Raw genomic sequence first — 16,510 nt, 5'->3', positions numbered from 1 at the left:
GTAATGTCCGAATGATTATAAAACAGAATTTTCCAAATGTGAAAAGAATTTGAAATGCTGTGTGTTTTCAAATACCTGACAAGCATGTTGGTTATTTGTCGGAAGAAAGACTCTGCTTCTTAAGTCTGAGGAAGTAGAATTCTCTTTGGAGACCAGTGAGAGGAAGTGGGCTGTGGGCAACAGCAGTCAGCGTGTTACTGACAGAAATCTTTGGTAAATTTATTTAGTATACCAGGCAGTAAGAATTTAGGCCCATATCCACATTAGGTCAATATATCTCTGTTTCAAGAATAAAACATCTAACCACACCATTCATTTTTGCAAATGGTCTGACTGATGACTTTACGTCACTACATTCCCCAGAGAAATAGCTTATTGTGATTATACTCCCTATAACACTACTATGGGCTGCAGTCATGACCTAATTTATCTCCTGTAACACAGAAAGTTATAGCCCTGCAGAGACAGTATCCAGGGAAAATACTGTACTGGCATCACCCACCAAAATAAACGAAAACTTCAAAGGAGATCATTGTTTGCTCTAGAAAGAATTGGATCAAAGAGTCCCAGCTTTCCCTGTGATCGTAGAAAATGATGCAGAGCCCTGATGCTGTCCCACATTTTGCACTGAAGACCCTGCCAGAGAACCATTATTATTAAAGGGCTAGAACATAGTGTGGGACATTTTCTGGGCTTTCATAATTTCCTACAATGCTTGACACGGTTATAGTGCATAATCGGGGAACTAACTGTGTCCTACTCTATTTGGTGTCTTGCTGTTTGTCAAAAGGAATGAAAAAATAATGTTGATGATTATGATAACCTATCGACCAAGTTATTCCATGGCCATTTAAAGCTGGGTTGGAAATAAAATTTAATTGTCACATAATTGAGAGAATCAATAGTAAAATTATGAAACCTAAGATCCTCTTCTTCCCTACACCTATTTCAAAACTGTACCCTAATTAGCAGAAAATAATGACATTAATGATTGCTATAAATACAGTCAGAGCCATAACTGAAACCCCTGCAATAACAGAAGACCGTTCTGAGAATGTACTCCCTGGAATAATTATATAAACATGATTTAGATGAAGAGCTGGTATCACGTAATACAGTGGACAGTCACTAGTTTGCTCTTGCTTCATGTTCAGAAGGTAATGCAAATGCTAAGCAAATGAATAATCAAATAAGCATAACGAGTTATTATATTTACTATATATCATGTTATCATTTAAATAAGTGTTATTGCAATCATATTACTAGCAATACAAATGAATAGTATTCAACTGGGTGGCTCAGTCAGTGAAGCATCCAACTCTTGAGTTCAACTCAAGTCATGATCTCACGGTAGTGAGATCAAGCCACGCATGAGACCCCAAGCTCAGTGTGGCATCTGCTTGAGGTTCTCTCTCTCCCTCTCCTTCTGCCCTTTCTCCTGCTCACACTCTAAATAAATAAATAAATATCTTTTTTAAAAATGTAAAGTTTTATTTTTTTAAAAGGCTTTATTTATTTAACAAAGAGAGAGAGAGAGAGAGAGAGAGAGCACAAGCAGGGGAGTGGCAGGCAGAAGGAGAGGGAGAAGCAGGTTCCCTGCAGCGCAGGGAGCCCAATGCAGGACTTTATCCCAGGACCCTGCATGCCCTGAGCTGAAGGCAGATGCTTATCTGACTAAGCCACTCAGGCGCCCAAAAGGTAACGTTTTAAATTCAGAAACAGCTTGAGATCTTTTGACACTTGTCTAGGAATAAACTTTCTTTTTGTGGGAGAAAACAAAGCAGTGTTCAAAATGCACCCAACGCCAACACCTGATTTCTACCTTTAATTCCAACAATGTAGTGGCAATAAGAAGTATTTCTTTAAATGCACACTCAATTTTACCTTGTTCCCTACAGTGTGAATATAGAATTTCTTTAACTGATGAAGCTGTTCCTTAGAGAAAAATACTATCTTATGGAAAACTCTCTCTTGTTCTCCAAAATACTTTAGTCATCCTGTCTATAAGTATACAAGAAAGAAGCACATCCTTGGCAGTGTAAGTTTTTCCCACATGTACATTTCTTCATCCTACACCCCAACCTACTGCTGCTTCTAACCAACGAGAAGAGACTTATGAAGCTGATAACAAAAAATGTACCAAATGTTTTTGGCACATACTCCTCTTACTCCTGAAGTAGCCTACCAACAATCATATTATACACATAAACACAAACATCACTATCACCATTATAAGTTTCCTATTAACCTCTACTGTATTCATCTCAGTTTGCTTATATGGCTCATAAATTCCCATTTTATGCCTGTATCCATAAAAGTAAGTCCACAGCATATCTTTAAAACATATTTCAAATCGGGGCGCCTGAGTGGCTCAGTGGGTTAAAGCCTCTGCCTTCGGCTCAGGTCATGATCCCAGGGTCCTGGGATCGAGCCCCACATCGGGCTCTCTGCTCAGCGGGGAGCCTGCTTCCCCCACTCCCTCTGCCTGCCTCTCTGCCTACTTGTGATCTCTGTCTGTCAAATAAATAAATAAAATCTTAAAAAAAAAAACCAAAAAAACAAAAACGTATTTCAAATAATCTCATGGTAAAGTGTTAACTATCAAAATGACAAAATAAGAATAAGCAGGGTGATTTTATTGATAATGTTAAATGTTTACATTAAAGGGCTTTCAAAGAAAATTTTTTTTCTCAGTTGCTGGGTAAGGGTTGAAATAAAATCCCAACATAAACCAAGATTGATGACCAAAAAAAAAAAAAAAAAAGGAAGCATATAAAATATGAAAGCAACAAAAACCATGAATCAAGTCAGAAGGGCTAAATCCAACAACTTTGGCAGTGAATTCCAGCAGCCTTGATCCTCAGGAAAGATAAGGTAGAATTTTCAGTCTCACTTTCTTCAACTATTGACAGGCAGCCTTGCATTTCCTCCATTTCCCAAGTTCTAAGTGATTAATAGGAATGAGTGTGAGCAGAAGGGACATAAATCCTATTGTATGTTATAGAGCAACCAACTGGCTCAAAGGAACTTAAAAAGTTTGAGTGTTTTGACAGTGAGATAATATCAGTCCTCAAGAACATTTCCCCAAAAATCAGGCTGCAGAAATGGATCATCATGACAAGGCCCAAGGACTGAAGCAAAGGTTAAAATGTCAAAACTTTTGGAAAGGCAAAAATGTATTCACCTACAACAGAAATATGACTAAGTTCAGATAACAGAGAGGAAATAATAGTCTTCAGTATAAACTTTTTCCAGTTGGTAATTTCTATTTATTAAATTCTGTTTCCATTAAATCATAAGTTTTGTCTCATACCCACTCATTAAACTAACAAGCTCAACACAACCACATAATATTTGCTAAAACTGTATGTCTTAAAGGACACCCTCAAATAGCAATCTCTTAAAATTGCTGGCAACTTATCAATGAATGCGGCCATTTCAATTTAAGCCTGCTTCAGTGATGAAGAGCTACAGGAATCACTTTAATGTATCATAAAACTTGACCATAAGCACAAGGGTGATATCAACAAAAATGCCAATGAAAATTTACTCCTCCATTCAGACAATGAAGAAAAACAAAACAAAAACAAAAACAGAACCCAGCAAGTGAGTTTTATGGTTTTTGGTTGTGTTTTTGTTTCTGCCTTTTTTTTTTTTTTAAGTCTTCTCCACACCCAAAGTGGAGCTCAACACGGGGCTTTAATGCATGACCCTGAAATGAAGACCTGAGCCCAAATCAAAGTCAGATGTTCAACCGACTGAGTCCCCAGGCTCCCCTTATGGTTTTTTAACTTGTCCTATTCCCACTGCCCACTTCCAGATCCATAACAACTTTGAAAAGTAGCAGTCCAGCATGGCAGCCAGAGCAATGAGAAGAAAACAGAGCTCTTTCAAAACCTCATTACCAAATAATTGTCATTATTTGACATGTCTGGTGTTTCCCCAAAAAAGCCCACTTACAAGGCTGTCTGAAATTCACCACCTTAATACCTTGTTCTGTGGAAAAAGCTTTCTTCCCTGCAAGCACTTGAGCCCGCAGGCTACCTGTAACATGCAATTTATTTATCCTTCTGCTCACATTCATTCCTATTAATCACTTACAACTTAGGAAATGGAGGAAATGAGAGGTAAGTATTTTAATTTTATCGTTGCCTGAGGTAGCATATAACAGTTGGGGCTCAAAAGTCTAACCAAAAAGCTAAAAGCAAACTCTGGGGAATGGGATGTCCCATAGGACTTGGCTTTGAAATACTCCTATTTTTCCTGCAAATCTAGATGGACATACACTTGCACACGGGTATGCACATGTTCTGGAAAGACCTAAAAGGCCCTCAGCTCTCATCTCTGGCTGACTTTGAGGCTCTATGAAAGCAGAAAGTTAAGACTAAGATGGAGTTGTCAACTGTTTTGTTGATAGTGATCCTCAACAGGCACAGCAAGTCCCTCAACAAACACTAGGAGATTTAGTGATTGCAGGCATTTAAGGAACTCTCTTTTTTTTTTTTTAAGATTTTATTTATTTATTTATTTGACAGATAGAGATCACAAGTAGGCAGAGAAGCAGGCAGAGAGAGAGGAGGAAGCAGGCCCCCCACTGAGCAGAGAGCCCGATGCGGGGCTCGATCCCAGGACCCTGGGACCATGACCTGAGCCGAAGGCAGAGGCTTTAACCCACTGAGCCACCCAGGCGCCCCAGGAACTCTCTTTTTGATCATTAACTGACCATGAAGTTGACCATACAGAGAATTCAATGGCTATACATGACAAGAATAAAGACTCCAAAATTGGTCTAGAAAAGTCACTGAACTAAAAAACAACAAATTAAACAAACAAGAACGATAACAACAAAATGTGGCAGGTAAGACATCAGACTTTCAGATTTGCTTTATTATATTGTTTTAAATATCCATGTTCCCAAGGTAATTGTGAGAAACATAAAGAAACAAGAAAATATGACCCATACAAAAGAAAAAAAAGCAATCAACAGAACATGTCTCTTAATTTGTTGTTATAATTGATGAAAGTAAAATTATAATCACTGTTAATGAAAGAGAATGAGAAATAATGAAGAAGAGAAAGAATGAGAAAGTAAATTAACAGGATAAACTACAAAATACCTATGTAACAGAAAACAGTAATGGAGGAAAAGAGTAACAAGAAAGGCATGAGTCACACAGAAAACAAACAGCAGGTGGCAGGTCTAAATCCCACCTTAGTAGTAGTTATGCTATTTGTAAATTGATTAAAGTCTCCAATCAAAACTGAGGTTAACATGTTATATAAAAATATGATCAAACAATACAACTACCCCAAAAGGATGAATATAAAAGCATATAAAAACCATAACATACAAATAATAACAAAAGGAGAGCTGGAAGCCAAGGGGGAAAAAAAGATTTAACACACACAAAAAAATATTATTAGAGACAAACAAGCACAATTTATCATGATAAAAGAATCAAGCTATCAAGAAAATAAAATAATTATAAACATATGCACCTCAAAACAGAGCCTTAAAGTATATGAAGCAAAAGCTAATAAAAGCAAAGTGAAAATAAACAATTCAACAAAAATAGTTGAACAGATACCCCACTTTTAAGAATGGATAGACCACCTAAAAAATCAGTAGGGAAACAAAAGACTTAAGCCACAACACATCTATTAGACCTAACAGACACCTACAGGACACTCCATCCAACAACAGCAAAATGCACATGTTTCTACAGTGCACACAGAATATTCTCCAGTGAAGACCATATTTCCGGACATAAAACAAGTCTCAATATATTTAAAAAATATATGAATTAAACAAGTATGTTCTATCACTAAGGAGTGATTTGAGTCAATTGGGAATTCCCAAATATGTGAAAATCAAATAACATACGCCTAAATAATCAATCGGTTGGGTGCTTTGGTGGCTCAGTCAGTTAAGCGTCAGTCAGTCTTCAGCTCAGTTCATATCAAGCCCTACATCAGGCTTCCTGCTCAGCAGGGAGTCTGCTTCTCCCTCTCCCTCTGCCCCTACCCTCCCTGCTCATGCTCTCTCTTTCACTCTCAAATAAATAAATAAATAAATAATAAAATCTTTATAGATAACCAATGGGTCAAAGGGAAAATCAGAAGAGAAATTAGTAAATACTTAAGATGAATGAAAATGAAAATACACTGTATCAAAATGTATGGGACACAGTTAAATGAGTGCTTAGAAATAAATTGGTAGCTGCAAATTTCTAAATTAAAAAAAAGAAAGCTTTTAAATCAGACTAACCTTTCACCTTACAAAGCTTAAAAGAAAAGCAGACTAAACCCAAAATGAGCCAAAGTTTAATTTGATATTAGAGCAGAGATAAATTAATTAAAAAAAAAATAACAGAAACAAAATAAAGAAACCAGAAATTGCTTCTTGGAAAGATCAACAAAATTAACAAATCTTTTACTAAGCTGACTAATAGGGGAAAAAAAAGACTCAATTTGCTAAATGAAGAGTTAAACAGGGTTGGAACCACCAACCTTATAGAAACAAAAAAACTATAGGGTGATATTATCAACAATTTCAAGCTAACAAATTGGATAATGTAGATGATATGACAAGTTCCTAGAGAGACACAAACATTGACTCAGGACCAAAACTCACTTAAGAAGAAATACAAAATATGAATAAACTATAACAAGTAAAGAGAATGAATCCATCATCAAAAAGTTTTCCACAAAGAAATGCTCAGTCACAGAAGGATTAACCAGTGAATTCTACAAACATTCCAACAAGAATTAAAATCAGTACTTCACAAACTCTGGCACAAAGTTCAAAAGGAGAGAATACTTCTCAACTCATTCCGTGAGGCCATTGTCACCTTGATATCAAAACCAGACAAACCAAATGATAAGAAAACTATAGATCAGTATCTCAGACTAATATAAATGTGAAACCCTAAACAAAATACAAGAAAGTCTCATCAAGCAAGATATAAAAAGGATTATTCACCACGACCAAGTAGGATTTATCTCAGGAATGCAAAGTTAGTTCAATGTATGAAAACCAATCATTATAAAATGCCATATTGATCAAGTAAAGTCCAAAATCTCATGATCATCTCAATCAACACAAAAAACACATGTGACAAATTCTCATGACATATTCAACAGATGAGCCACAGGAGGGAACATGCGTACCTGACAAATGACATCTACAAAAAACCCTCACCTAACATCATGCCTGATGGTAAAAGATTGAAAATGCCCCTCATAGGAATAAGACAAGGATATCTGTTATTACCACTTCTATTCAAAATTGCACTTGAGTTTTTGACCAGACAGTTAGATAAGGAAAAGAAATGAAAAGCATCCAGAATGGAAACAGAAGGTAAAACTATCTCTACTTGCAAATGACATGATCTTATATAGAGAGGGTCCTAAGGAACCATGTGATTATACTGGGCTCACTTCAACAGCCCAGGTTCAATTTATTTTAAGGTCATCTGATTCGTAATCATAGTATATCTATAAAGTCCTCTTACAATAGCACCTAGATTTGTTTTGATTGAATAACCAGGGGATGGGAATCTTAGGGTACGTGGGCAGGGGACCTCTTTAGAATTCTGCCTACCACAATTAGATAGGCATTAGTTTGGTTCTCTCGTTCCACTTGCTACATGTTAAAAGTACTGACTAGTCTATGAAGCTTAAACTAGTTGAGTCCTTGTAAATCCTTCCTTGACTAATTCAGTTGTAGCATACACTGAATCAATGTATCTTCTCATCAGGTTGCCAGACTTCATTTGCAAAGAACTGAAATCCATTGGGTCCTTTCCAAGGGATTTAATTGGTAAAATTCCCTGCCCGCTTTCACTTGGCAGAATCTCAGTCTACTGGTTATTTGGCTGTGGTTCCAAAGATATATTCTTTTAAACAAAAATATGTTCTTTGAAATTTGTATCATATTTATTTTAATACACTATTATTTGACTTTATGTATTTCTGGGGGGGTATGGGTTTTTTTCACTTGCGGCTGAATTAATTTGAAGAATATATACCCATATAAATTTCACAAAGAAATAAGCCATCTGCCTGTAAAGAATAAAATTCGTGCCAAAAGAAAAACAAATGACCTATGAAAAATTTCTGTATTTCTACAGAGAAATTACAGAATATATTATTATTTAGCTCAAACCCATGGAATAATAAGTTTCTGTATTTATACAGAGAAATTATAGAATGTATTATTATTAAGCTCAAATCTGTGGAATAATAATATTTACTTTAAAATATTTGACAGCTTGACTACTTTTGTTATATGGAAAATTTTTATTGATGTCATATCAGTTAAGTCAAATAATCATTTAAGTTGCCAACTATGATTCCCTGACTGATTTATTACTCTGAATTTGAAATAAAAGAAATGGGAAAATAAACAGATATTGTATTATCTAATAAGAAATAGGCATCAGTTTTGTTCAGGAATTATGAAAACTTCATGTAGCTCACGAATTTAAACTGCACACAACATGCAGGCACACATCAAGGACCTTGATATTATTAGCTTGACAATCAAAGAATTTGTAGAAGAAATAAAGCTCTCTGCAAAATACTGCTTGAGATAGAATGAATCATTAAGTATCAAATATGCATGCCTTTGAAATTCTTTGTGTAACATTTAAGCCACTGCCATACATCTGTCAACATCTCTCATTTCTGCTGCCTGGTTGGACAGAGGCAGAAGCCTCTTTAGGACCCTCTCTATATAAGATCACGTCATTTGCAAGTAGAGACAGTTTTACCTTCTGTTTCCATTCTGGATGCTTTTCATTTCTTTTCCTTATCTAACTGTCTGGCCAGAAACTCCAGTGCAATTTTGAGTAGAAGTGGTAATAACAGATATCCTTGTCTTATTCCTATGAGAGGCATTTTCAATCTTTTACCATCAGGCATGATGTTAGGTGAGGGTTTTTTGTAGATGTCATTTGTCAGGTATGCATGTTCCCTTCTGTGGCTCATATGTTGAACATTTTCACCAGGAGAATTTGTCACATGTGTTTTTTGCAGAAGGAGGAGGAAAAAGAGAGAAGGCAATGGTCTTGATGAATAAAATCAGTAACCTTCGGCTGACATAAATCTTGACATTCCCAAAGACACATTTGGCCTAATCTTCATTTCCAAAGACAACATCCTCAGAGCAGACTGGTATTTCACTGTCTGAGCACACCAAGTATCTCTACAGCATACTTACGTGGTTCTTTCAGTCTCAAATATCATGTCTCTCACTTTCCTGTCCATTGAAATACCACTCATCTTTCAAGTCCATTCTCAAGTCTTGTCTCAAAGTGATGACATCAGTTTCCACCTGGAGTGGGCTTCTTCCGGTGTCAGAATTTCCCTATATCCACAGAGCAGTATGCTACAACTAATGTCATAGCACTTTAAAATTTTTCCCCATATTATAATTCACAGTATAATTGTCAAGGGTGCTTTTCAAAGAGATCCTATCATATCATATGCATATATCATAACAGTCTCTATAATATTCATAGCACACATTGTGATGCCTTACACACACTGGGGTTAATAAAAGCTTTTGAACTAAAATTTGTAATTCTCACCACCATATATAAATACATGCATGTAAATATACAAAAGAAAATTTTCACATTTAATTATTTTTTCACTTTTAAAATAGTGTTACTAAAATATTGAAAATGGCACAAATGGGACAATACACTGAATTTCATTTCACAAATACAAATCTTGCCTGCCTGTATTTTTATTGTAAGGCCCAAACTGACGTACTATCATAAAGTCTTCCTTTTCATTGAAAATTCAGATGGAGGGGCGCCTGGGTGGCTCAGTGGATTAAAGCCCCTGCCTTCAGCTCAGGTCATGATCCCAGGGTCCTGGGACCAAGCCCTGCATCAGGCTCTCTGCTTGGCGGGAGACTGCTTCCCCACGCCCCCCCCCCCCCCGGACCTACCTCTCTGCCTGCGTGTGATTTCTGTCTGTCAAATAAATAAATAAATAAAATCTTTAAAAAAAAAAAAAAAGAAAATGCAGATGGATGTTGAAATAACAGCATGATAAAGCTGATTTTTACACAGAATCAGTGCATGCATCAGGTATACTGACCTACGTTTGCTACAAAAGTGACCACTAACCACTAAAATCAAGATAACTTATCTGTTAGTTCTTGGAGGAGGAATTTGATCTTTTACTCATGTATCTCCAACATGCATATTGTCAGAAGCAAAAATGCTCAATTAATGTTTATTGAACAGACCTGAGACTGCAAACCATGGCTCATAGACAAATCTCATCTGACACCTGATTTTGTATGGCCCAAGAACTAAGGGTTTTTATATGTGTAAATGGCTGAAAAAGTTAAAAAGAATAATATTTGTTGACATGTGAAAATTATATGATTTATAAATTCTAGAGTCCATTAATAAAGTTTTATTGTAACACAGCCATGCTCAATCTTCATGTATTGTCTATGGCTACTTCTACAGCATAATGGCAGGGTTGAGTAGCAGGGACATAAACTATATGATCTAAAAAGCTAGAATTATTTACTCTCTGGTCCTTGAAGGAAAAAATATGCAGATTCCTGGAATAGCAAAGGTATAAGGTTTATGTCTCCATCACTAGATGGTGAGTTCCCTGGGTGTTTTTCACTCTTATATCTGCAGATCCTATAATAATATGGGAAGCAATGTAAATGCTCAATAAGAAGCTTTTAAAATAATAAAAATATAGAAGAATAAATGAACATTAATTTTTCACTGATATAAAAATAGATATTAAGACTATAAAGGCTGCAAAAACTTGATCTAGAAAGTGAGTATGAGATTCTTTTTTTTCCCATCTTTTGTCTTTAGCTGTTTTTTTTTTTTTTAAAGATTTTATTTATTTATTTGACAGAGAGAGACACAGTGAAAGAGGGAACACAAGCAGGGGGCAGTGGGAGAGGGTGAAGCAGGCTTCCCGCTGAGCAGGGAGCCCAATGCAGGGCTCGATCCCAGGATCCTGGGATCACGACCTGAGCCAAAGGCAGATGCTTAATGACTGAACCACCCAGGTGCCCTCTTTTGCTGTTTCTTATTAGTAAAATAATACAACTCACTGTCTAAATCACGCAGCTTGCCAAGTATCTAGAAATGCATTATCGTTCCTAGTGCCCATCACAAAGGGCAGCATGGAACAGTTTAGGGCATGCTGGTATGAGTACGCCCAGTGATAAATATAATACTCATACAGAAAAACCTAAAAGTTAAGACCTCAGGAGGAGTTAAAGGTAAACCAAAGAGGCATATTTTCATGTGAACAGAAACTTGGAGAAAGGGATCAGAACACGTTAGATTCCTATAGGCTTTGGCCTGAGGTTAGGCTGTGGTTGTAGCTGGTGTGTGTGACCAAAATTCTGATAGAAAAGCTGCTGTCTCCTTGGCCAGAAGAATCAAAGAAAGGAAGCTAGGACAGAGTCAGGTCCACCATAAGTAAAGGGAAGAATTCTAGAAAGAAGAAAGCCAGAAGAAGAGGTGGCTTATGTTCCATAAATAAACCACCCAGATCTCAGGCTAAAATTAAAACATGCGTGTGTAGGCAAGGGGCATGTCTAGTAAAGTTTAAAAGAACTGAATTGATATCTGAACTCCTGCCCACAACAAACAAAACAGAGTTTTCCATTTGAGTCTAAACAAGTTAAGCCTCCACTGAAATAAAACAAATTATAAACATCTCAGAAAAAGCTCTGGCAGTTCTCATAAAACTGGACATTCATTGACACAGCATCTCAAGGCAAAAAGACTTATTATATAGGAATGCTTTTAGCAGTTTTCTTCACGAAATTCCATAACAGGAAAAAAACACAGGTGTCCATCAATAGGAGAATGGATGGGTAAACTCAGCCAATTGCAGATACTCAGCAATAAAAAGGAAAGAACTCATGATACACGCTACAACATGGAAGAGTCTGCAGCATTATGCTAAGTGAACAAAGCCTTGCACCAGGTGTATATACTGTATGTGTTCATGTATATGAAGTTTGAGAATAGGCAAGACAAACCCAAGGGGGAAGAAATTGAAATGGTGATTGCCTTGGGAGTGGAGGGTGGGAGCAAGGATGGGTTAGGAAGTTATATGAGTGAACCCTCTGGAATGAAGATAATGTTCTACATTTTGTTTAGTGTTCAGGTTGCATAGGTGAAAGCATTTGTCAGAACTTATCAAATAGTACACTTATGATTGGTGTTTTCATGTAACTCAGACTTTACCTCAAAATTAAAAAAAATAATAACTGTAATGAATATTGAATTCTAATGGGGCAAACACACTTTTTCTTAAAAGGCCAAATAGTTTAGGCTCTGTGGACCATATGGTCTGTCACAACTACTCAACTGCAAGGCTGTAGCACGAAAGCAGATGCAGGCACTTTGTGAATGAGTAGGTGGGGCTGTGTTGCAATAAAACTTTATTTACAAAAACAGGAAAATGACCCACAGGCCCTGTGTCTAGATGATACCATGCTAACATATTTGGGATAAAATGATTCCTGCCACTTCTTTGGAATGCACTGAAAATATGATGGATTGATAGATGGAGAAAGGGATCGGTAGATGGGTAGATATTTGATAAAACAAATATAGTAATTTCAGTTGAACACCTAAGTGGTGGGTATATGGCTATTCACTGTAAATATGCTTTGAAACTTTTCATATGCTTGAAAAAACTGTAATAAATTGGGGTAGAGTAGAACTCTACAAATAAAAAATAAGTGGGCATATAGATCTAGCTTATGTTTACTTGACAAAATAGAGTTAATATGACCATGAATTTAGAAACACAGTGCTCAGTCAGGTAAGTGTCTGCCTTCGGCTCAGGTCATGATCCCAAGGTCCTGTGATCAAGCCCCCATGGGGTTCCCTGCTCAGTGGGGAGCCTGCTTCTCCCTCTGGCTTTGTTCCTCCCTCCCTCCCCCCTTGTTCACGCTCTCTCTCTCTCCCTGCAGTCTCTCTCTCTCAAATAAATAAGTAAAATCTTTTAAAAAAGAAAAAAAATAAAGAAACACTGTAAATGAAACTTTCAAAGCTATTACGTGCTACCCAGCAATCCCACACAACCAAAGAAATGCCTGAGCAATGAGTCATTGCAGGTGTGGCCACAGAGAACAGCGAAAGGCCTTCAGTCCTAGGCTAAGACTATCACACTTTCTAGAATAAAATTAAAAGATTGGATGATGTTTAATAATTTGTGTTTGTCATATGATAATATATGGATTTTAGATCTAATTTAATAACTGGTCAAAATAACAAGAGTTCTGGGGCACCTGGGTGCCTCAGTGGGTTAAGCCTCTGCCTTCGGCTCAGGTCATGATCTCAGGGTCCTGGGATCGAGCCCCGCATCAGGCTCTCTGCTCCGCGGGGAGCCTGCTTCTCTGTCTCTCTCTGCCTGCCTCTCTGCCTACTTGTGATCTCTCTCTCTGTCAAATAAATAAATAAATAAAATCTTAAGAAAAAAAATAACAAGAGTTCTAATACCTCCCTTCAAACCTGATTTTAAATACCAAATAAGAAAAATAAGATGGAAATATAGATGGAAATGTTAACTTTTCAAATACATTATTTTTTATTTTGATAATCTATACATTTTACATTTATAGTAAATTACATATTCTAAAAGCCTCACGTATCTTCTTTAGTATCACCTGAACGCTAGAATTATTTAAAACTTGAAAGTCTGATAAGAGTTACAAGAAAAACTCAGATTCCATCCTTTTTTAAAATATAAAGTTTTGCCATTGTTGCAAAGATGTATTTGCAGTGTAGGGATATCATTTCATCTAAATGTAATGTTATATACTTCTTAAAAATCAATGTTATATTTTAATCACTCCGCTCCAAGCTTTAGTAGACTTCAAATATTGACACACTGATGTTTTTAATGTTCTAATAGATTTTCAAACTTAGCTCTGAAAACTTCTCAAGGCATTGATTACATGATGGAAAATATTATGTTGGAGCACTAGCAAATTATTTCAAGAGTAAGTTAATCAAAAATTTTATTAATACTCATGCAATAAGGATTTTTGAATGGAGACAAGATTCCAACAAGATGATTTTTCTATAAACATTTTCACAGCTAATATCTAAAGGCAGAACATTTGCCTATTTAAAATTATATCTAGGGAAATACTCATATTTAAACATTTAATTGTAGTTACAAGAGATTTTTAAAATCTATTTTTAAAATCACCAGCCTTCAATAATTACGCCAGACAATATTTTGCCCTGTTCTCCCTATGAAGCTGGTCTTATTATTATTCCCATTTTACAGATGAGGAAACTGAGACCACAGAACTAGCAGGTTGACATGCCAGGGTTCAAACCCATCTAGTTTGACTTCAGAGATGGGAACACAAACCAAGTGATGCAGCTACAGTGATATCTGCCTATAAAACATCTCAATTTTGATGTAATTGCTCCCAATTTATTTATTGACCAGCTATCAAAAAAAAATCAGCATGACAAAATGAGAAAAGAGTAGGAAGAAAGAATGGAAAGAAGGAAGAGAGGAAGGAGGGAAGGAGACTGGGAAGCAGGAAGCACAATGACAGAGTCTGGTTGTCTAACCCGAAGATGAGGAGGCATACAAGAGGGAAAGAAAAAGAGCCACATGCAACAAAAGGAGAAAATTTCAGGTATTCTGCCCAAGACGAAGCCTAGGATAAGTAAATGCATGCTGTGAAAAGTCTTTAAGTAAAAGAAAGAAGCAATGGGGAGGTTCTAAAGGAGAGAGATATATAGAATCAAACAATTTGCAAGGTATTGTAATAACTAAAAGGTGGGAACCAGATTCAATGTCATCACCATGTAGCGTAACTGGACACATAAAAATTTTCTGTGTTGCAGCAAGTCATTGGTCCTGTTTGAAAAGCTGATCCCTTGTTTGTGATAAGGTTGGCTTATTCCTAACAATTGTCAAAAAGTCTTTTTAAGAAGTATTTTTGCCGTCAAAGCCAAGCAAAATAACAAACTGCAGTTCACCATAGAAGTTAGAGTCAGGAACACCAAAATTATCCAGAAATGTACTAAATATCAACTTTCCTTGAATGTCAGATGTTTTATGGCAAGTTATAGCCACAGTATCTCATTTAGCTCTTACATCAACTACCTATGAATTAAGTATCATCATTCCCCCTCTTGGAGTTGAGAAGATCGTGGCTTAAAAAAAGTAAATTGCAGGGTGCCTGGGTGGCTCAGTGGGTTAAAGCCTCTGCCTTCAGCTCAGGTCATGATCTCAGGGTCCTGGGATCGAGTCCAGGCATCAGGAATCTCTGCTCAGCAGGGAGCCTGCTTTCCCCCTCTCTCTCTACCTGCCTCTCTGCCTACTTGTGATCTCTGTCTGTCAAATAAATAAATAAAATCTAAAAAAAAAAAAAAAAGTAAATTGCTCAAGACCATACACCTAGGAAATGATGGAGCCAGGATTCTAATTCACATGTGTAGTATTTATGCAAACATTTCTAAACAATTAATACCTGATACCTGAACATTGGCTTGCTTTCAATTATCTCTAGGGAAAATACTCACATTTTAAATTAGGTTGTTTTTATTTGAGAGAAGCATCACTTTTATTAAAAAAACTCCAGCCTTCAATTACTTATACCGCACAATATACTACCTCTTTTCATGTCATGTGTAAGCCCACCAGACGAGGGAAGGTAAAGAGTTGGTTTTTGCTCACTAAAATATCTTAATCACCTGGTACAAAATGGTGAATGAATGAAGTATATTGGTTATCAAGTAAAGAAATCAATAAATGATTGGCTTCAGAGCCACCTCAAAGGCTAATGAGAGGTCCATCAGAGCTTCCTTGACAGCCTGAGAAAACAAGTGTTGTTAGAGCTGAAATCAGTATAGCCAAAAGCAAAGTAATTTGATGAGTTAACCAACCTATGTAGCATTATCATGTTAAATTTTCCATTTTCCATAATGAGTCAAAACAGCTAGAAAATCCCAATCATTCTCTAGATAGACTGTCAGGATCCCAGGAACGCAACTATGAGACGCCGGTGTGATATTTTATATCATAAACATCCTGAAAATGGTTAAAGAAGGCATAAAATTAGGCATTATAATAATTGACCTCCAAACAATCAGCCAATATTCTACTGCCATAATCAACCACTTGACAACAAACAAAAAGAGAGAGAGAAAGAAATTCAAAGCGTTTACCAGATGTATCGCCACTGTGATCATAAAATGGAGGTGAGAGACCAGTCATCCCGTTTCTCCTTGTCCAACCAAATTGCAGACTCTGATGTTGCGTCATACTACAGAGCCCATTCTCAAAATCACATCTTTCATAATTGGAGCCTAATGAGAGAAAAAAGAAACTAGCTTTCAAAACCCCATTTGGCTTCTTAAGAAATCAGACAAGAGTAGGAGGGGAAAAAAAAAAAAAGCTTAGCAATAAATGGCAAATATAGATTAACATAATAACATAAGGACTATTTTTCACATTTTAT

The 16,510-nt window shown here is 36.5% G+C and overlaps 1 protein-coding gene across 1 annotated transcript in view; it reads right to left on the bottom strand.

Annotated features, from left to right (window-relative positions):
- MALRD1 (MAM and LDL receptor class A domain containing 1) overlaps positions 1-16,510 on the bottom strand; it is a gene marked incomplete at its 5' end in the record, with an annotated part of 744,051 nt that overhangs the window by 710,367 nt on the left and 17,174 nt on the right. Inside the window, 2 exons of the mRNA XM_080810106.1 lie at positions 76-170; positions 16,218-16,358. Coding sequence (XP_080666232.1) covers positions 76-170; positions 16,218-16,358 — 236 coding nt within the window. The remainder of the gene's footprint in view (positions 1-75; positions 171-16,217; positions 16,359-16,510) is intronic.

The sequence above is a fragment of the Martes martes genome (genome assembly GCF_963455335.1).
Source record: "Martes martes genome assembly, chromosome: 8".
Lineage (NCBI taxonomy): Eukaryota > Metazoa > Chordata > Mammalia > Carnivora > Mustelidae > Martes > Martes martes.
This window is presented reverse-complemented; position numbering and strand designations above follow the sequence as displayed.